This window comes from Neofelis nebulosa, chromosome 4, assembly GCF_028018385.1.
Source record: "Neofelis nebulosa isolate mNeoNeb1 chromosome 4, mNeoNeb1.pri, whole genome shotgun sequence".
NCBI lineage: Eukaryota > Metazoa > Chordata > Mammalia > Carnivora > Felidae > Neofelis > Neofelis nebulosa.
This window is the reverse complement of record NC_080785.1, coordinates 162365516-162386227: the sequence shown is the minus strand read 5'-3', so window position 1 is coordinate 162386227 and position 20712 is coordinate 162365516. Positions and strand designations below refer to the sequence as shown.

At 59.7% G+C, this 20712-nt stretch overlaps 4 protein-coding genes and 1 long non-coding RNA gene across 6 annotated transcripts; 3 read left to right on the top strand and 2 right to left on the bottom strand.

Annotated features, from left to right (window-relative positions):
- The first annotated feature begins 45 nt into the window (after positions 1–45).
- On the top strand, positions 46–1221 carry ICAM4 (intercellular adhesion molecule 4 (Landsteiner-Wiener blood group)). Its single transcript, XM_058728106.1, has 3 exons — positions 46–439; positions 559–864; positions 1010–1221. The coding sequence occupies exons 1-3, from the start codon at positions 46–48 to the stop codon at positions 1150–1152; spliced, it is 843 nt and encodes a 280-aa protein (XP_058584089.1). The 3' UTR covers positions 1153–1221.
- Positions 1222–2366: 1145 nt separating this feature from the next.
- On the top strand, positions 2367–9337 carry ICAM5 (intercellular adhesion molecule 5). Its single transcript, XM_058728083.1, has 11 exons — positions 2367–2858; positions 3787–4056; positions 4247–4567; positions 4789–5076; positions 5460–5714; positions 5846–6094; positions 6557–6799; positions 6886–7164; positions 7247–7486; positions 7901–8167; positions 8890–9337. Exons 1-11 carry the CDS (start codon positions 2777–2779, stop codon positions 9165–9167), a joined length of 2772 nt encoding a protein of 923 aa, XP_058584066.1. The 5' UTR covers positions 2367–2776; the 3' UTR covers positions 9168–9337.
- A 646-nt stretch (positions 9338–9983) lies between these two features.
- Positions 9984–10570, top strand: LOC131508508 (uncharacterized). Its single transcript, XR_009260031.1, has 2 exons — positions 9984–10153; positions 10324–10570. It is a non-coding gene; the product is annotated as an uncharacterized LOC131508508 (long non-coding RNA).
- A 2299-nt stretch (positions 10571–12869) lies between these two features.
- Positions 12870–15614, bottom strand: ZGLP1 (zinc finger GATA like protein 1). Its single transcript, XM_058723595.1, has 6 exons — positions 15470–15614; positions 14862–15236; positions 13838–14007; positions 13473–13776; positions 13202–13327; positions 12870–13055 (listed from the first exon to the last, which is right to left on the bottom strand). The coding sequence occupies exons 1-6, from the start codon at positions 15604–15606 to the stop codon at positions 12926–12928; spliced, it is 1242 nt and encodes a 413-aa protein (XP_058579578.1). The 5' UTR covers positions 15607–15614; the 3' UTR covers positions 12870–12925.
- A 502-nt stretch (positions 15615–16116) lies between these two features.
- On the bottom strand, positions 16117–20708 carry FDX2 (ferredoxin 2). 2 transcript variants are annotated; one of them, XM_058728080.1, is made up of 5 exons: positions 20335–20708; positions 20194–20248; positions 19890–19996; positions 16788–16875; positions 16117–16536 (listed from the first exon to the last, which is right to left on the bottom strand). In XM_058728080.1, the coding sequence occupies exons 1-5, from the start codon at positions 20567–20569 to the stop codon at positions 16380–16382; spliced, it is 642 nt and encodes a 213-aa protein (XP_058584063.1). In that variant the 5' UTR covers positions 20570–20708; the 3' UTR covers positions 16117–16379. The 2 variants fall into 2 exon arrangements, with proteins under 2 accessions (XP_058584063.1, XP_058584064.1); XM_058728081.1 differs by lacking the exon at positions 16788–16875 and having other exon boundaries at positions 19890–20057; positions 20335–20580.
- Between the last annotated feature and the right edge of the window lie 4 nt (positions 20709–20712).

Below are 20712 nucleotides of genomic sequence, written 5' to 3'. Positions count from 1 at the left end.
GCTTTGGCTCCCTGGCGCGGGGCCCCTCAGTCTGGTCCCTTTCCCATGGGGTCTCTGCTCCCCCTCTCGCTGCTGGTTTTGCTGGCGGCTGCCTACCGGGGAGGCGGGAGCGCGCGTTGGCGCCGGGCTGCGCGGGCTCAAGGCCCCGGAGGCAACTCTCCGGAGCCCTCGGAGACCTCGGCGTCCTTCTGGGTGCGCGTGAGCCCGGCGTTCAAGGCCGTGCCGCCGGGGGGTTCAGTGTGGCTTAACTGCAGCAGCAGCTGCCCCCTGCCGGAGAATTCCAGCCTCAGCACTCGGCTGCGGCGGGGCCGAACGCTTAGTGGGCCTGGCTGGGTATCCTACGAGCTGTTGGATGTGAGGGCCTGGAGCTCCGAGGTGCGCTGCTTCGTCACCTGCGCAGGAGAAACGCGGGGGGCCACGGCCAAGATCACCGCCTACAGTGAGGGACTGGGGCTCAGGTTCTTCTGGGGTGAGGGGAGGGGGACGGTGGGGGGGGTATTTGACAGTCGCGTTAGGGGGCGCACGCGCACCTTGCTCAGCGGCCCCCTCTTGCTTTAGAACAGCCGCACAGCGTGATCCTGGATCCCCCAGTCTTAGTGGGCAGTGAGTACACGCTGCGCTGCCACGTGACACACGTATTCCCCGTGGGCTTCCTGGTGGTGACTCTGAGGCGCGGCGGCCGGGTCATCTACTCTGAGAACCTGGAGCGCTTCACTGGCCTGGACCTGGCCAATGTGACGCTGACGTACACGTTACCAGCTAGGCCCCGCGACTTCTTGCAGCCCGTGACCTGCCACGCACGCCTCAATCTTGATGGCTTGGTGGTCCGCAGCAGCTCGGCACCCATGACGCTCACAGTCCTCGGTGAGGCACCTTTGGAATCCTGGAGACTTGAGGAGGGGCGGGGAAGGGTTATGACCCCAGCAGGGTGAGAGAGCCAAGCGGCAGCTCCATGCGGGGCGTCACATCAACATGTGTTCCCTTCCTAATTCTCACCTCCTGTCCCCAGCTTGGAGCCCCGCGCCCAAGGTCTTGGCCTCCACCTCCATCGCGGCCTTTGTGGGGATCCTTCTCGTCGTGGGGGCCACCTACCTGCGAAAATGGCTACTGATGCAGTCCCGGGGCGCAGAGGGGGTGGTCCATGACCGCTGAGCCAGAGGAAAAAGGAATCAGAAGCAATTTGGGGAACCCTGACTGGTTCAATAAAGCCTTCCTCAGTCAGCCTCTGTCCCATGGCCTAAACGTCCCCCATTAGGGTTCCTTTTTGGCCCTGCCTCAATCACGTTCTCCAAGTTCCTGGTCTCTCTGAGGGCACCTGAGGTTTCCTCATTCTCAACCACCTGGGGACCTGGGCGTCCCAGTCCCTCTGCATTTCCAGCCAAGTGTGGCAAAGTACTTCTCCTGCAGGCATTATCAGAGGGGTGCAGATAGGCATAGTTTGAGTACTGGAGGGCTTTGGGCCGTGGTGGTGGTAGGGGGTGGCTCACAGTATGGTTTTTCCCGATTGGCTCTGCTGCTGCCACGCTGCAGCTCTGATTGGATGTTAAGTTTCCTTTCCTATCCCCCCACCCACCTTAAAACCTAGCACTTTCCTGGAGGACAGGGGTGGGGCGAGAACTGGCCCCCACAGTTCACTGTTAGTGCTGGGGGGAGAGCACAAATGGGAGGGGGCCCATGACACTGAGGAACAGAGATATGAAGAAAAGGTACCCATGTGGTGACTGCAGGGAAGGAGCAATCAGATGGCCCACGTGGGGTGTCACAGACTCACGTCCTGGCAACGTCTTGATAGTCACCGGGCACATGCGGGGGTGTCAAAGCTTGGGGCCCAGATGAAGGGTTGAAGTGTTATAGTTGGTCTCTTGGTCTCGCGTGGACAGAATCCGAGCCCGCACTGGGTATCTGGCAGGGCCCGGGCTGTCCAGGGCCCCGCCTACCGCGCGGAAAGCGGATTCTGGGGTGCTCTTCCGAGGCTTGAGCTCATACACGCCGCGTAGACACGTGCCCGCTGCACGCTGGGTAAATACAGACCCAGAGCGGAGCCGACCCTAATTTAGACGCCCGTGAACGCTGCGCGCATGCACACGTGTTCCCGACTCGCTGGCACTTTCGTCCCCACCCTCTCTGTCGCGTGCGGGGGCGGAGCCGGAGGGGGACTAGGGGCGTGGCTGTAATCCTCAGCTCTCCAGGTCAAAAGGAGAAGGATCCGTGAGGGAGGCCTCCCCATACCCTTCCCTAGAACTGTGCCTTCCCCCATCCTGCTCTTTCCAGATCTCTCCTAGCCCTCAAACCCTCAACCCCCTGCTCAAGGGGCGCGGGGTGGAGGTGGGGGGGGGGGGGCGGGGGGGGACGGATAACTATGGGGGCGGAGCTCTGAGTCCAGCTCATTATCACGGCATCCAAGCTAGGGGTAGCGTGGGGGTTTGAGAAGGGCAACCCAGCATCCCCGGACCTCCGCTTCGCCGCGGAGGATGACGCGGGAGCGCGCGGCCGCCCCCAGAAGGCCCCGGGCGATGGGGCGGGCTTCCACGTAGACCCCGGGGGTCGCTTGCTCCTGTCAGCACGCCTTCGCCAAGGCCGGGAGCCTGGAGCACGCTCGCCCTCCCGCCCCCCCAGCCGCCTCTGCCGCCGCCCCCTCCTTGGAAACCAAGTTACCAACGTTAAACCAATCCCCGAACGCAACTCTGCCTCCTCCACAACCCACCCGCCGCGCCGTCCTCTAGCCCAGCTCCGCGCTCGCGCTCTCCTCGCCTCCTGCGCTTCCCCCGCGGCGGCGATGCCAGGGCCCTCGCCAGGGCTGTGCCGGGCGTTGCTCGGCCTCTGGGCTGCCCTGGGCCTGGGGTTCCTCGGCCTCTCAGGTAAGAGCCGGGTCCTGGCTCAGGGTGGACAGGGTGGGGGCGGAGTTCCCGGACCAGATAAGCGGCCACAAGCCCCTCCCGGCTCCGCCCTCCTCTCGCTCCACTCCCACGCTTCTGCCCCACCTTGAGCCCTGGCCTTTCCCCTCTATCCCTCTTCCCACCAACATACACTGGAGACCCAGCTTCCAGACTCCTCGTTCGCCCAGATCTCTACCCTACTGTCTTCTTCGAGATCCTGGATGCTCTTCCGAATCCAGCCTCATGCTGTGGATACCCCGTGTCTCCCTTGTCCCCTTCCGGGGTACCTCCCCACGCTCTGTTATGCACCCTGGTCCACGGACTGACATCTTCCTCACTCGTGGTCCGGAAAGACCCGATTTCCCCAACTGCTGTGACTCAGAGGAGCTATTCCCGCTCCATCCGGAGCCCTGGCAACCGAGTCCCTCAGCTGTTACCGCGATTCCTTCCAAGAGCCCAGCCTTCTGTGTTCTCCCGGGTTTGGGGGGTCCTCACTTATGCTTGACTCAGTTTCACCTCCCCTTTGCTCTCGCCTCAACCTGTCTCCCCCCTCTCCGGCAAGAATCCTGAGAACCAGTTCGTTTTCCTTCCTCCACACGAGGTCCCCTCCTCCCATCGTTGCGGTGTGCGTCAAAGACCCCATCTTTCATCCCCTCCCCCCTCCCCCCATGCTTTCCCATCGCTCCATGGGCATCTTGGAGACGGGGGTGTCTCCGCTGCCCCGTCCCAGAGACGCCCTCGAGGTTTGAACCCTGGGAGCGCCCCTGCAAACCTGAGGCCGGGACAGGATGCAGGGCTCCTGAGTTCTTTCTTGCCCCCTGCTAATTCCCTAAGAATCCCTTATTCGAATGGGGGCACTAAGATCCCAGGAAAGTGGCTCCCCAGGCTGAGCCCACGTTTCCCTGGGCAGCGGTCGCGCAGGAGCCCTTTTGGGCGGATCTGCAGCCCCGCGTGGCGCTCGTGGAGCGCGGGGGATCTTTGTGGCTGAATTGCAGCACTAACTGCCCACGACCTGAGCGCGGTGGCCTGGAGACCTCGCTGCGCCGGAATGGGACCCAGAGGGGCTTGCGCTGGCTGGCTCGGCAGCTGGTGGACATCCGTGAGCCGGAGACCCAGCCTGTCTGCTTCTTCCGCTGCGCGCGGCGCACACTGCAGGCGCGTGGGCTCATTCGTACTTTCCGTGAGTTCTCAGCGGCCACGCTTACTCTACTACTTTCCCTCCCTTCCAAGCCCCGCCCCTTGGGTCACAGAGTCCTCCCCTTCGGGCTCCACCCTCTGGATCCCCACGCACTCCCTCTCTGGGCCCCTGGTTCCACGCCACGTCCCTCTAAACCCCCGCGTTTCCAAAAAGCTGTGGTTACCCTTTCCAGAGCGGCCGGATCGTGTAGAGCTGGTGCCGCTGCCTGCCTGGCAGCCTGTGGGCGAGAACTTTACCCTGAGCTGTAGGGTCCCGGGCGCTGGGCCTCGTGGGAGCCTCACATTGACCCTGTTGCGGGGCGCCCAGGAGCTCATCCGTCGCAGCTTCGCGGGGGAGCCACCCCGAGCGCGGGGCGCTGTTCTTACAGCTACAGTACTGGCGCGAAGGGAGGACCATGGGGCCAATTTCTCTTGCCGCGCGGAGCTGGACCTGAGGCCGCACGGCCTGGGGCTCTTTGAAAACAGCTCCGCCCCCAGACAGCTCCGAACCTTCGGTGAGTGAGTGTCGGGAGAAGGGGACCAAAAGGGGTCGGGCAAGTGTTAAGAAGTTTGGAGGCAGGGAAATCTGAATTCTAATCCTAATTCCAACCTGCCCCAGCTGCACGTTGTTTTCCCCTACGTGCCTTGAGGATAATACGATAAGATGGTGCATGGAACGTGCTTAGCACATACTGAGCGTTTGATACATAAATTCAAGCTGTTCTGTGACTCCCAGCCCTGTCTCCGGACCGCCCGCGCCTCGCTGCCCCCCGACTCTTGGAAGTGGGCTCAGAAAGACCCGTGAGCTGCGCCTTGGACGAGCTATTTCCAGCCTCGGAGGCTTGGGTCTACCTGGCGCTAGGGGATCAGAGGCTGAGTCCCGAAATCACCTTCGAGGGGGACGCGCTTATGGCCACTGCCACAGCCACAGCTAGTGCAGAACAGGAGGGCGCCAGCCAGCTGGTCTGCAACGTGACCCTGGGGGGCGAGAGCCGCGAGACCCGGGAGAACGTGACTATTTACAGTAAGAGGGAGTGACGCGGGCCCTGGGCGGCTCTGGGGTGGAGCCAGAGGAACGGGAAGGCGGGGCAAATAGTGGGCGGGGCCTTAGTATAGGAATAGGCGTGGTCCGAAAGTCCATAAGGGGTGACGGAGACTGAATAGCAGGCGGAATATGAGACGCCGGAAAGGGAAGGCCGCAAACCCGGCGAGGATCTCCGAAAGATTTGGCGGAGACAGCCTCAAGGGGGGCGGGGCGAGATGGGGCGGAGCCTGCGCATCCCGAGGGGCGGAGCGCGGTACCCTTAGTTTGGCCGCAGAGCCCGGAGGGTTCGGGTAGATGAGGGTCAGCCTCGACCCGCAGGAGGAGCGTGGTCAAGGGATTCACCGCCAATGCCCTGTCCCCAGGCTTCCCGGCGCCGGTCCTGACCCTGAGCGAGCCCACCATCCCCGAAGGGAAGGTGGTGACAGTAACTTGCTCAGCTGGGGCCAGAGTCCTGGTCACACTGGACGGAATTCCAGCCGTGGTCCCAGGGCAGCCCACCCAGCTTCAGCTAAATGCCACCGAGGACGACGACAGGCGCAGCTTCTTCTGTGATGCCACTCTCGAGGTGGACGGGGAGACCCTAAGCAAGAACAAGAGCGCTGAACTCCGCGTCCTATGTGAGTTGGCCTTTAACCTCTCCTCCCCGTGATTTCCAAGGACCTGTCCAGTCCCTGGCCCTGCTGTGGAAGTGAGGCTTTTCCTCAAGGTCCATGTTCGGCTTCTCTGTATCCCACGCCCCTGCCTGCAGACGCCCCTCGGCTGGACGATTCGGACTGTCCCAGGAGCTGGACGTGGCCTGAGGGCCCAGAACAGACGCTGCGCTGTGAAGCCCGAGGAAACCCCGCTCCCTCCGTGCACTGCGCACGGCCTGACAGCGGGGCAGTGCTGGCGCTGGGCCTGCTGGGTCCAGTCACTCGTGCTCTCGCCGGCACTTACCGCTGCACTGCGGCCAATGTCCAGGGCCAGGCAGTCAAGGACGTGACGCTGACGGTGGAGTGTGAGTGGGGGTGCACAGGGCGCATCTCTAACAGGGTCTAGGGGCAACTAAGCCTACAAGGAAGAGTGGGAACAGGATCTGAAGTGTGCCTTTGGGCAGGATTTTGGAAGAGGGAAGAGGCTGGCGAGTGGGATTAGGGGAAGATCTTGGGGAAAGAGGGAGAGGAAGAAGTAGACGTGTCCATAAGGGTCTGGGGTGCGACATCTGGACAGAATCTTGGAAAGGGGGACTTTCCAAGCCCTCTAACAATTTTAGGTCAAAGACTCGGGGACGGTCCTGTGGGTGCTTTGTAGGAATCAGAAAAAGGGCTCCAAACAGCTCACAGCTCAACCAGCGTGAAACCTCTTTGGTTCAGTGTCTTTGTGCCTGCCCAACACTTTGTGGCCGCCCTTGGACGGAAAGGGGTCTAGGGACATTAGGCCAGTCCCTAAACCCCAAACTGAACAACATATCTTCCTCCAGACGCCCCAGCGCTGGACAGCATGGGCTGCCCAGAACACATTACATGGCTGGAAGGAACAGAAGTCTCACTGAGCTGTGTGGCGCATGGAGTCCCGCCGCCGACCGTGAGCTGTGTGCGCTCTGGGGAGGCCAGGGTCCTGGAGGGCCTGCTGCATGTGGTCCGGGAGCACGCAGGAACCTACCGCTGCGAAGCCACCAATGCTCGAGGTTCTGCAGCCAAAACTGTGGCTGTCATGGTGGAATGTGAGTGGGGACAACGCGGGGCAGGATGGTATGTGAGGATAACCCTGGCCTGACTTCCAGTCTCTGTGTGACCTTCTGCTCCCCAGATGGCCCCAGTTTTGAGGAGCCCAGCTGCCCCAGCAATTGGACATGGGTGGAAGGATCTGGGCAGCTGTTTTCTTGTGAGGTGGATGGAAAGCCAGAGCCAAGCGTGGAGTGCATCGGCTCAGAGGGCACCAGTGAAGGGATGCTGCTCCCACTGGCACCCCCAGACCCTAGTCCCAGAGTCCCCCGCATCTCTAGTGAACTGGTACCTGGTATCTACGTCTGCAACGCTACCAACAGGCACGGCTCCGTGGTCAAGACAGTCGCCGTGAGCACGGAGTGTGAGCGGGGCCCAGGCTGGTGGGAAGTAGGGGTGCCCCAGGGTCTGCGCCCCGCCTAACGTCCCCCATGGCTGCTTTGCAGCGCCACCGCAAATGGATGAGTCCACCTGCCCGAGTCACCAGACGTGGCTGGAAGGGACTGAGGCTGCCGCGCTGGCCTGCGCCGCCCGGGGTCGCCCCTCCCCACAAGTGCGCTGCTCCCGGGAGGGCGTGCCCAGGCCTCAGCGGCTGCGCGTGTCCCGAGAAGATGCGGGTACCTACCGCTGCTTGGCCACCAACACGCATGGCACGGACGCACGGACTGTCACCGTGGGCGTGGAATGTGAGTGGGAGCAGCACCAGATGGAGGGCACCCGGTCCCCAAAACAGTGACTTGCAGCAGTAGGATTGCCCAAGACAGTTCAAGGGCACCTCCCCAGACCCCTTCCTGGGGATAAGAATTCCTCATCTAAACCTGAGGAGAATGAAAACTCTAGGGAACAGGAGCCCGGGCCCCCTCAAGTTCTAGGTCAAAAGGGCACTGGTGCAGGGACCCACTTCTCATTCCTTGAGGCAGGGCACAGGATTTTAGTGCTGATGACAGCCCGATTATGGGGAGAGGTGGCTCTGGTGGGAGGCAGGGTCCTCGCCTGCCCATCTGAAGAAGGGTGCTCTCAGGTTGTGGTTGGGTGGAAGGTCAGTAGGTCAGTGGCTGGACCGGCTCTGAGCGGTCCCTCCAACCTCCTGTCCCCTGCAGACCGCCCGGTGGTGGCCGAGTTGGCAGCCTCGCCTCCCGGAGGCGTGCGGCCAGGTGGGAACTTCACGTTGACCTGCCGTGCGGAGGCCTGGCCCCCAGCCCAGATCAGCTGGCGCGCGCCCCCGGGGGCGCCCAACATCGGCCTCTCGAGTAACAACAGCACGCTGAGCGTGGCGGGCGCCATGGGCAGCCACGGCGGCGAGTACGAGTGCGCAGCCACCAACGCGCATGGGCGCCACGCGCGGCGCATCACAGTGCGCGTGGCTGGTGAGTGGCGGCTGGAGGGGCGGGGCGGGGGAATCTTCAGGGGGCGTGGCCTGCGGCTTGGGGCCCCTGAACCCGGTCCTTGTTTCCGCTCCCATTCCGCCGCACCCGAGACTGAAGTGTGCCAGGGCCGAAGTCAGGGGCGCCCTGGCAAGTGGGGTTTCGATGGCGGGTTGGGGGCGGAAGGTGGAGGGAGGACTGGAGCTCACGGGGAGGGACCCTCCAGGGCTGTGATGGCTGTCGGAAGGAGCTTATTAACTTGGGGGTCGGTTATGTGTGATAAGAGACTTGATCTAATAATTCGCCCTTCACTGCGTCGCTGTGGAGAAGGGGGGTTGGAGAGGGACCTAGAGCAGAGGAGGCGGGTGAGGGGGGCCCCCCGCCAAGATCCCTTCCCCCCACTTCGCGTATCTCTGTGGTTTTTCCGGGTGAAGGAATGACCCGGTCTCCCCCCACCTTCATCCTTTTGGGGGTGAGTTGGTTGACTTGTGGGTATCTCTGGGGCTAGGGGCTTCTATCCAATGTCGAGATGACACTCCTCGGGGTCGGGGCGCTCGGGGTAGCCTTCCGGGCTTTCTCCTATCCCCCACCCCGCGCTGTGAGTTCCCTGGGGTTCTCTGCCAGGCCCGGGAGGTCTGACCTTGTGCCTGCGGGGAGGGAAAAGAGGAGGCCGGGCTTGGGGGCCTTGAGCCGGTCCACCCTCTTTGAGGATCTCCACCCCGCAGGTCCGTGGCTGTGGGTCGCCGTGGGCGGCGCGGCGGGGGGCGCAGCGCTGCTGGCCGCGGGGGCCGGCCTGGCCTTCTACGTGCAGTCCACCGCTTGCAAGAAGGGCGAGTATAACGTGCAGGAGGCCGAAAGCTCTGGTGAGGCCGTGTGTCTCAACGGCGCGGGCGGCGGCGCTGGAGGGAGCACGGCCGCAGCCGAAGGTGGAACCGAGGCTGCGGGCACCGCGGAGGCGCAGGCCGGGGGCGAGGTCTTTGCCATTCAGCTGACGTCAGCGTGAGCCCGCTCCCCTCTCCCCGCGGGCCGGGGGACGCCCCCCCCAGAGGCACAGGGGGGCTTACTTATTGTTCTATTTATTTATGTATTTATTTATTTATTCACTTATTTATTCAATTCCAGGGGCGTCATCCCCTTTTTCTACCCCGCCCCCAATAAAGTTTTTATAAAGGACTCTGGGTCCGTCTGCTTCAGTCTGCGATGTGGAAGCAGCCCAAGGTTCCAATGCCAACCCCGCGGGATATTCCTAAATAAACTATTTTTGCTTGTTTGTTTTTGAGGGCCTACTATGTGTCAGGCGCAGTGCAAGCCGCCTTCATGCGGTGTGACCCGGGGCTTGCTCTCTCGGTGTCCAGTTTCCTGCTCTCAGCTGACCCTTGGGCCGGGGTGGGGACCGCACTCCTTCCTCCAGCTCCCTACCCTTTATCTCTTCCGCCCAGAGCGCTGCCCTCTAACCCGGCTAACACTTGGGGGTGGGAGCTAGGTGATTCCCCCAGGCCTGGTTCCGGGAAGAGCTAAAGCTGCCTCCCCAGGATGGGTGGAGGCCCCTCCCAGGGGTCTGGACACGGGGCTCCCGTCCTGAGGCCTCGCCAGGATGAGTAAATGCAAACAGGGACTGCAGTTATGAGCGTCAGCCCCCAAAATGTCCCTCCCGTTAAAGGGTGCATCCCTGCCCCCACCCTCAATGCCTTCTCCATCCTGTGTCCATCCACGGTGTCTCAGTTTACCCCTAACCTGCCTTTTGACTGCCCATCACGACTCACAAGAGACACGCGGTATCAGCTGCAACCGCACTCCCCCCCTCCCCCCCTCCCCGCACAGCACCACCTCCCTCACCGCCCAGCAGCATAAGGAGAGAACAGCTGGACCTCCCCCCACCCTTGCAGTCTCTGCCTCTCTCCAAAGCAGGAACAGAGCCAGAGAGAAGGAAACAGTCCTGGACAGCTCCCACTCCATCAGCTGCCCCAGGCAAACATTTCCCCAGCAAAGGTAAGAGCAGGAAACGGGGGGGGGGGGGGGGGGGGGGGGGGGGGGGGGGGGAGGTTGGGCTGGGGAGCTGCCTAGAGGCCTAGTCAGGGTACAGAAGGAGAAAAGGCACAAGCATGGTGCAGCCCCTACTGTCACACACACCCTTAACCACCTCTCTCCACTCCCACCAGCCTCTTCTCGATTCCTCGGAGTCCCACAAGGTCCCACCCGCCACAGGGCCTTTGCTTTTGCCATTCACTCTGCCTGGACTGTCTTCATCTTCCAGTCCCACAGCTAGTTCCTTACTCCCAGGTCTCTACACAGATGTCAGAGAGGCCTTGGCTGTCCCCCCTCAGAGAGGACCAACACTAAGGTAGCCCCCCGAACTCCTATCTCCTTACATACTTTATTTTCTCTAAAGCACCAGCCACTACTTGCCATCTACTAGATATTTAATTATTTGTTTACTGTCACGTTAGAATTTTGGCTTCACTAGAGCGGGGACCTTTGTTCTATTTACCATATAGTGTCCCCACTGGCCTGGCACACAGGAGTTGCTCCATAAATGCTGAATAAATGGGTAAAAACAGCCGTGAGTTCACACACAGTCTGAGACCTCTGTGTGTTCAATGTGTATTCCCAAGGAACTTCATGCTGGGCACTGGGGTGGCCTATCATGGTCAGGGACACAGATGTGCACCTGTGAAATCACGGTCCAGGTGGGGAGATGAATGTGAATGAAATAACCTCAGAGTAGTAGAGACTTGAAAATTCTGGTATGTTCTTTTTTTTTTTTTGGTATGTTTCTGGTATGTTCTGGTATGTTCTTTGCACCTCTGAAATCACGGTCCAGGTGGGGAGATGAATGTGAATGAAATAACCTCAGAGTAGTAGAGACTTGAAAATTCTGGTATGTTCTTTTTTTTTTTTTTTTTTTTTTTAAATTCTGGTAGGTTCTAAGAGGGAGACCAGTGAGGAGCTGAACTAGAGCCTGACTTGCATGGGATTAGGGTGTCTATTTTAAAATTTTTTTTAACATTTATTTATTTTTGAGACAGAGAGAGACAGAGCATGAACGGGGGAGGGGCAGAGAGAGAGGGAGACACAGAATCGGAAACAGGCTCCAGGCTCTGAGCCGTCAGCCCAGAGCCCGACGCGGGGCTCGAACTCACGGACCGCGTGATCGTGACCTGGCTGAAGTCAGACGCTCAACCGACTGAGCCACCCAGGCGCCCCTAGGGTGTCTATTTTAGACTGGGTGGTCAAGGAAGACTTCTCTGAATATGTGGTGCGGGGCTGAGCCCTGCCTCCCAGTCATGAGAAGGCAGCGCCTATGGGGAGACAGGGTGGGGGGGGTGTTCTGAGCTGAGGAATAGTGAGACCGAATGAGTCAGGGATCTGAGGGCTGAGGAATCCCGGGCCCAGGCCTTCCCCGTGGGCTCACCCGGGAGAGACAAAGGGGGTTTCACCTTCCTGGAGTACGTGGCCAGGCAGGTCTCGCTCACTGTCACGGGGGTGACATCCCCACCCTGGCTGCAGCCCACCCATCCTCCCAGTGAGCACGGGTGTCCTGTGTGTCCAGGGCCCTCCTCTCCCATGTGGCTTTTGGCTTCAGGCTAGGGACACACTTTGATGGGGTGAAAGAGACCTTGAAAGAGGAGCAGCGGGGCACAGAAGGGACTGTATGCATGGAGACATGGGAAGGTGACATTCTGCAGGCAGGGGGAGAGCTGACAGAGGGCCCAGGGTGTGGATATCACCGTGTGCCAATGTGTGTCATCTAGGTGTATTTCCTGTGTGTTGTCACGTGTGTCAGCAGGTGTATCAGTGCATGTTTCTGGCTAGCGTGTGGTCTGTCTCATGTGAGTGTCAGCACGTGTGAGCTTGTCCATGTGTCTTGTGTGTGTGTGTGAAGGCATGTGTCAGCCCCACTCATGTATTTGTCTTGCCTTTTTGTTTTTAATGTTTGTTTATTTTTTTTTTCAACGTTTTTTTTTTTTTTTTTTTTTTAATTTTTATTTTTGGGACAGAGAGAAACAGAGCATGAACGGGGGAGGGACAGAGAGAGAGGGAGACACAGAATCGGAAACAGGCTCCAGGCTCCGAGCCATCAGCCCAGAGCCCGACGCGGGGCTCGAACTCACGGACCGCGAGATCGTGACCTGGCTGAAGTCGGACGCCCAACCGACTGCGCCACCCAGGCGCCCCTAATGTTTGTTTATTTTTGAGAGAGAAAGAGAGAGAGTGAGCAGGGGGAGGGGCAGAGAGAGAAAGAGGGAGATAGAGAATCCGAAGCAGGTTTCTATGGCGCTGAAGCCGGATGTGGGGCTCAAACCCACAAACCGTGAGACCGTGACCTGAACTGAGCCGAAGTCAGACGCTCAACCGACTGAGCCGCCCAAGGCGGTGCCCCTGTCTCTCTCTCTTTTTAAGATCTTATTTTTGTAAGTAATCTCTATCCCCAACGTGGGGCTTGAACCCACAACCCCGAGGTCAAGAGTCGCCCACTCCATGGGCTGAGCCAGCCAGGCGCCCCATGTGTGTGTCGGTCTACTGTTGTCTGTCTCTGCGTGTGGTGGCTGTCGCCCTGTATGGGGAGTTGCGGTGAAGGTGACTAATTCCCTGTGGGGCGGCTGGTGCCCGTATAGACGACTCTGTGTGTGTCCCTCAGAATCCGAATGAGAAAACACCTGCCCCTACGTGCCTGCGTGTGTGAGACGCGATCCCCGAGTCACGGTGCTTTTCTCAGAGTAGTTTTGTTCTTTATTGTTACTGCTGTCAACAATATGAGTGTCACTGCTGAGGACATTTTCTGAGGAGAGGCTCAGCCAAGCCGGATTGGACCAGGGGCCAAGATGGGGCACAGTGGCCCCCTGAGACAGGGGCTCTGGAGCCGGAGGCCTGGGTCTTCCACCTGGGATCCCTGAAGGGGAGGGGGCAGAGAGAGGAGGAAGGCTGGACCCCCAAAGACTCCAGCTGTTTCCCCACTCCTCCCAGGAGGGCTCCTGCCCATCTCCTCCCTGGAGAAACTGAGTCCGGATGGGCTCAGCTAGGTGAGGAAGGGCTTACCCTTCCTGAGCCGGGCCTTGGTGGGGGCCCAGGGACACCCCACATCTGCCACATAACTTCTTGGGCTGGACGCTCTTCCTGGGCACCAGCCAGCAGCTGGAGCAGCGGGTGCCATATTTTTTGTACCTGGGGTGGGGGGTACAAGAAACCAACATCAGGACGCAGCAGGGGCCCAGAAACTGCCTCACGGGAACCACTTTCCCGGAGGGTGTTTCCCTTCCCGGCACCCCACACTGGCTAAGCATCCAAACTCCTCCTCCGTTCTGAGGACCTGATACCGCACGCATTGCAGAGAGGGGTCCCGTCTTCAGCATCTCTCCAGAGTGGGGTCCTCTGGGTCCTACAGGAAGCACAGCAGCGGGGGCCTGAAGGGGCAGAGGTCAGGGTAAGGGGCAGAGGCCAAGAGCCTGGGCTCAGGAAGCCCGTGCAGGTGGGGCATGTTGTTGGAGTCTCGACGAGGGCCCCAGCCGGCTCCGGGCCAGCCCTGGGTATTACCAGATCTAAGGCAGAGGGAAAGCCAGGAAGGGAGACAGATGGCAAAGCTAAACAGAGGAGGAAACCGGGGGTGGGGGTGACTCAGCTCGAGTGGAGGGAGGTGCACCATGACTCCTTCTGGATGGGTCTAAATGGGGAAGCAGGACGGGAAGAAAGACAGAGACGATGGGAAATTGCCTCCCCCCCACAAATATTTATAGCTGTCAAGTCTCCGGGACTCACCCAGGGCCTCGCCGCCGCCTCCTGAGTTGGCCTCAGGGCCCCCCGCAGGGCCTGTGGAGGGACCCTGGGAGCGGCTAGTGCAGGTCAGGCTGGAGAATAGACAGGAGTTAGCACGGGGGGATCTGTATCTCGTCCAGGGCAGCGCCCCTCGATGATGGAGATGATTCCCTGTCCGGGTATCGGGCATCCCCCAAGGAGGCTTCTGATGTCTGAAAGGCCTGACCTTGCCCCTCGTTAGCAATAATAATGGTGATTATCATATGAAGAGGTAGGAAGCCTGGGGCCAGCCTGCCAGTTTGAGATCCTATTTCTCCCAAGTCCCCACCTCGTGACTCTGGACAAGTGATCTCACCCTCTGCACCTCGGTTTCCAGATCTGTAAAATGGGATTCACGAGGCTTCAATGAGCCCATGCACATCAAGTGCTGCCTGTTACCTCTTATTGTTGTTCCTGGCAAATGGCAGTCATTAACATTATTGAAAAAAATGACAGTAGCGGCGGCCCTCAGGATGCTCGGGCCCATCTCGTAAAGTCAGTGACCGATGCTCACCGACTTCGGCTCGGGTCACAGTCTCACGGTTCACGAGTTCGTGCCCCATGCTGGGCTCTGTGCTGATGGCTCAGAGCCTGAAGCCTGCTTTGGATTCTGTGTCTCCCTCTCCCTCTCTGCCCCTTCCCTGCTTTTGTGCTCTCTCTCAAAAATGAATACATTGAAAAAAAAAAAAAAAAAAAAAAAAAAAAGAACCTGCGCTCAGACCAGAACGTTGCTGGATCAGAGCAGCAGGGCTGGGACCGGCACCAGCCCGAGGTGTCGCTCAGAGATGAGCCCTTTGTAACTGTAGGGCTGGCGTGGGCGTCCATGAGCAGATGCCTGGAGGTCCCTGCCCCCACCATTATCACTCTAACTTGCAAAAAGGGCGCCCTCCTCTGGGCCAGCCCCTACCTGTAGCTGGCTAGGATCTGTAGGCTGGAATCCGGCTTTATTTGAAACTTCAGGGTCACCCCCTCAAACCGGGGATCCACTCTCTCAGCACCCCGGTGGGGCTTTGACTGCTTCCGGGGCCTCCTCTGGGGTAGGGCTGAGGGGGCTGGGGGAGCCTCCGGGGGCCTCGAGCTGCAGCATTGCTGGCTGATTGGGGTCAGCATGTTCTCGGCATCCTTTGCCAGAGGCGAAGGTCCCAGAGACTCCGAGGCCTTCAGCTCCCGGCAGGCCCCCAGGGTTTCGGTGTCCTGGGCAGGGCGCTGGACCAGCCCCTCTGCTGTTTCTTGGAGAAAACGCAGGGCAGTGACCGAGTCCTGGCGTGCGGGCCAGAAGGACCTGGGGACAAGGGACAGTGTGGGCAGCACCTGTGCAGTCTTCAGAGACATGGGCTAAGGGGATTGCGTGGCCTCTGACCCCCATATGACCCCAACTCTCCCTGGGGACCAGAACTTCTTCTTTTTTAAGCACCGGTAACTAACACCGTGACCCCTGGATAACCCCAGGAACCAGCGGTCCTGACCCTTTGACCACTGGGCCAGGTTTGGGGAAGGGGCCGCTCCTTCACGCACCTGCCATTGGGTCTGGGGCATCCTGGGGTCCTTGGTGCCTGCTGAAGAGGGGGCGCCCGGGACGCCTTAGGGTCCAGACACGGCGGCGCCAGCAGCTCCTGGAGCTTGGAGAAGTCTGGGACAGGCCGGGCCTCCATCGCGCCCCGGCCCAGCGCCACCTCCCCCGCCCCGATCGCGCCCGGCCCCGCCCACCCTGGGCCCACTCGATGAGCCCCACCTGAGGGGAGCAGGCCGCGCCTGGTGGGGGCGCTTCTGCAGAGGGTGCAATGAGCCCCACCTGGCGGGGCCAGCGGGGTCGGGCGCCTCTAGCAGGCGATGCTCGGCACCCGGCTCCCAGCGCCGCGGGCCAGCCTCGGTGCCGCTCTGGCCACCCGGCTCAGGTGGACTTCGCACCCCGCGGGGCCGGCCCGGACCCCTCCGAATCCCTCCGCGGCGGTGGGGGCGGGGCCTTGCCACGCTGATCCACGTGTGCTCAGGCCCCCACGCCCGCTGCTCCTCCCGGGAGGTTCCAGGTCTCCGCCTCGGTGGTCCCCCACCCCCGCGGCCCCATCGCTGCTATGAGAGGGCAGAGTTGGGGGTCCAGGTAAAGAAGATGCAGCCATAGACCCCAGGCCTGCCCGCCCCCGAGGACACTCAAGATGCTGGAGGTCTGTGAGACAGTTTTATTGTCATTCCAGTCAGATTCCACCCCATCCACACACTGATTCTCCCGAGTTTGGGGGAGGCTCCCGGGCAGGGGCTGGTGCCCCTCCCACCCCCCACCCAGAGCCTGGACATGGGATCTGAAGCAGGGGCTTTGGGCTTCTGGCTGCTCCCAACATCTCTCTCGGGCCTGTCCACGCTCTGGGCTGGGCGGGCGGCTTGGCAATTCTTCCAGTCCTGGCCCTGAGGGCCACGACGGCTGCCCGCGTCAGTGGGGCTTGGGGACATGGCCGTCCACGTAGAAGTTCCTGGTGATCTTCGGCAGGGTGAATTCGGCCCCTTCCAGCTCGGGAGTCAGCACGATCTGGCAGCCCAGCCGGGAGTTCTCCTGAAGAAGGGGGGCCATGTCCAGCATGTCGTCCTCCCTGGAGCAAGGAGAACAGCCGTCAGCGGCGGGCATGGTGTCTGGCTGGCGGGGGCCCCAAAGGGCGGGCAGGAGCAGGCTGCCCAAATCCAGGGGGGATGGTCAGGGGGCAGCGCCGCCGCCAGCGGCCGCGAGGGGGCGAGAAGCTGGGGCTGCCTTCCACCGCCGCCCCGATGGGCCTCTGGGCAGCAGGGGCGCGGACTCAGCGGCCGGGCCCTGCCGGCGCAGGCCCGGGAGGGGCCGCCTGCTCACCGCTCATCAGGAGGAGGCAGGAGGTCCAGGTGGTCCTCGCTCACGTACACATGGCAGGTGGAGCACGCCAGGGAAGCTTCACAGGCCCCTGGGGGCAACAAGTGGGGGCGAGCCGGTGAGGGACAGGGTCAGGCAGGTGCCGATCGGTCGAAGGCATGAGGGAAGAGAGGCCGTTTGTTTCACCAGACGCCCCTCCTCTCTCCGTCCTCTGCACACGCACCGTGTGGCCCCCCCACCCTGTCATTCGCTCAGCTAGCCGTTCCCGAACTGTGGATAGGCCTGCAAAGGGACGTCCACGGTGTCCTGTCCCCCAAGGACTCCCCAGTGGCCTACGTGCATGGCACCATGAAGGAACATGGACTTGACTTCAGTGTAGCTGAGAGGTGAAAACTCAGGCAGGGTCCCCATAGCCTGTAAGCCCTGGCTGGGACCCTCTCGCCGCACCAGGCAAGGGTGTTCCCATCTCTCCTTTGCTCCTAAAGATGGGACCAGCTCACTCCACACCTAGTGTGGCAGGAGAAGAGATCAGAATATCAGGGTTGCAAGACGCAGAAACTGGGGTTTCCTGCTTTTCCCTGGACACATTCCCAACTTTTGGATTGATCACTGAGAACTGTGCTTCAGGATAATGTCCTTCCTGGCCTAAAACCTTCCAAAGGGTTTTCTTTCTTTCTTTTGTTTTCTGTTTTTAAGTTTACTTTGAGTGGGGCGTCTGGGTTGTTCAGTCAGTTAAGCATCCAGCTTCAGCTCAAGCCATGATCTCACGGTTCATGAGTTTGAGGCCTGCGTCGGGCTCTACGCTGACAGCTCGGAGCTTGGAGCATGCTTCGGATTCTGTGTTTCCCTCTCTCTCTGCCCTTCCCCTGCTCACGCTGTTTCTCTCTCTCTCTCTCTCTCTGAAATAAATAAACGTTAAAGTTTATTTTGAGAGAGAGAGAATACCAAGCAGGCCCCGCACTGTCAGCACGGAGCCCCATTTGGGGCTTGAACCCCCCAACCGTGAGACCATGACCTGAACCGAAACCAAGAGTCAGATGCTTAACTGACTGAGCCACCCAGGCACCCCTCCAAAGGGTTTTCATAGCCAGAATAAAACCAATCCTTAAGATCCTCCCGATCTCTCCCTCATTCCACATCAGCCACACCGGCCCCTCTGCTCAGCTCCAACATGCCAACCTCGTCCCCCACCACGGGACCTCTGCACTTGCTGTACCCTTGCCCTGAAATGCTCTTCTCTCTACTTTTTCCATGGTTAGATCCTTCCTGGCTTCAGGGACTCAACTCCACTGTCTTCCAGTTCCCCCACCTCCGATTTCTTATCCTTCCCCCTGGCCTTGATGACTCTAATTTCTGCACGGCATTTACCACAGTCTAAAGTTACCGCCTTAATCTCTGGGTTTACCTATGCTCCGTCAACCTGGCCTCCTCTCTGTGTACTTGGCACTGAGGCTGGCATGCTGTGGATGCTCAAGAGACACGTGTTCTATGTGAACGGGACAGAATTCTGTCTCTTCCACACGTGTTGGATGATGACGATGAAGCTGCAAGGCAGCCTCCTGACCTGGAAGAAGCTCCTTGGGGGACCTGGTGGCTTAGCCCACCCTCCCCATCTCCTGGGGAGAAAATGTCTGGGCCTTGAAGCTCCAGGTAGTCCCCAGGGATCTCTTCCTCAGCCCTGTTTCCCACCTCATTAGCATCCTCACCCCATGAGAGAGAGATTATCTCACGTAACAGTCCCAACTAGTCACTGGGCACTAACCACAGGCCAGGGATTAAGCACTACTTACGAGATCTGTGTTATTCTCCATAGCAACCCATAGTAACTAAATTACCCCATATTATAGAGGAGGAAACAGAGGTCCAGAGATGTTAAGGACCCTGGCTCAGGGTCATACAGCTGGTAACAGGCAAAATTTGACCGTAGGCCACTTGCCTCGAAAACTCATGTTCCAATCTCTGTCCTGGTCTCCTGGTGACTGGATCCCAGAACAGAACTTGAAGTAGGCCTGCCATGCCCAGCCCCCCCAATATCTCCACCCCCTGTAATGATTCAATACTTTAGGCTCTGTATTATATTCACCCAACCAGTAACCCTGCATATTTTTGTTTCAGACCCCCCTCTCCAGCTGCTCATGATATAATTACACGTCTACTCGTGAGAACATTGTCCCTGTTAGGTCGAAACTGGTGTGAAACAACAGGAGCCTTATCTGTTTTGTACACTGTTGCCTGGCACACAGTAGGTATTCAATATGCACAGAAGAGCAGCACAGATTAGCGGCTAAAATAAACTGGCTTTGCATCGTTTTGCCACTTACTTGACCTTGGACTGTGTCAACTTAACCTGGGGCTCAGTTTTTTCACCTAAAAAATGAGATAATCCCCCCTATTATGTAGCGTTGTTATGAACACTTTATCAAGTCAATAGCTATTTAACACGCTTATGGTAATGTCTGCTATTATTATCTTTCATTCAACAGACACTGATTTAATACTTGTTGCATCTAAATACCGTGACGGGCCACCGATAAGTGGCAAAGAGGGTTTCTGGTCTCATTCTGAGGACAGACGACAAAATGGAAAGAAAGCAATGAGAAGCGCTACGGAGGCAATAAAGCACACTGAGAACCTAGTGTGACTGGGGATGGGGACGTCAACTGGGATGAAGGGATGAGATTGTCAGAAAGGTGACATTTACACTGAGACCTGAAGGATGAGATGGAGAGCCAGAAGATCTGGTGGGAAAGTACTTCAGATGTCTGGAGCAGCAAGTGCAAAAGCCCCGAGGCAGGAACGAACTTGGTTTTTTGTTTGAGAACAGCAAGAAAGCCAGTGTGTCTAGACTAGAGAGAAGGAGGAGGAAGAGAATACAAGCTCCTGGAGGGCAGTGGTGTAAATAACCTCTAACAAATGCTCAGCAAATAACTGCTGAGTGAGTGAAGAGGTTTAGAGCTGGGCAGAGACATTGGTGAGGAATCTGGATTTTAACCATGTTTGATGGGAAGCCACAGGAGGGTTAAGTAATGGAGAACCCTACCTGATTTGCGGGTCTTTTTAAACAATGAATAAGGCCCTCCCCAATTCCCTGTGCGGGGCTCCCACCTTCCAGGTCCACTCCATGGCGCTGGGCCAAGTGGAGAACATTGTCCCCCACTCTGCCGCTCACCGGAATCCGTTGGCCTGACCGGTCTACGAACACCACGTTCACCCTGGGGACAGATGGAGGTGCAGATGCCAAACTTGATGATGGACGCGGTGGCCAGGTGGAACCTACTGTTGGGGCGGGGCTTGACGGTCAGGGGAATAGGACGACGTAGAAGGGGACAGAGATGAGGCTGCAGGGCAAGGTGGGGACCGGAGGAACCTCGTGGGATAAAGAATGGGGGCCTTGTCCCCCTACACTCACACGTCCCCGGGCCGCTCGGGGCCGCCAGCTTCCTCCTCCCCCGCCGGGTGCGAGCCTGAAAAACACGGTTTGATGAGCGGCCCCGCGGCGCCTTGCGGGGGTCCGACGGATGAACACTAGCCCCCGAGGCGCCCCAGGTACCTGTCGCTCGGAATCCTCTGGCTGTCGCTGGCGCCGCCGCCTCCCCAGACCCCCAACTGCCTCCGGGCCGGCTCCACCAGGCTCCCCTGGCCGCCCGCAGCAGCTGCCCAGCACTCACGCCTCCCCGAGCCACGGAGGCGGCCATGACAGACATCACGTGACCCGGGACTGGGCATGCCCAGTGGCAGCCGCGCGACCAAAGCGCCCGTAATTGCCCGAATATAAGCCCTGTCATTTGCGTGGGGCTCGTGAGAGGAAGGGCTTCAGGAAGGAACTGCCAAGGTAGGAGGGGGCCAGGCTAGCTCACCCACACAAAAGTCCTGCGGGGCCATCCCTGACCTCCCACCCAGGCCCACTGTTTGTCCCAAGAACCAGCCA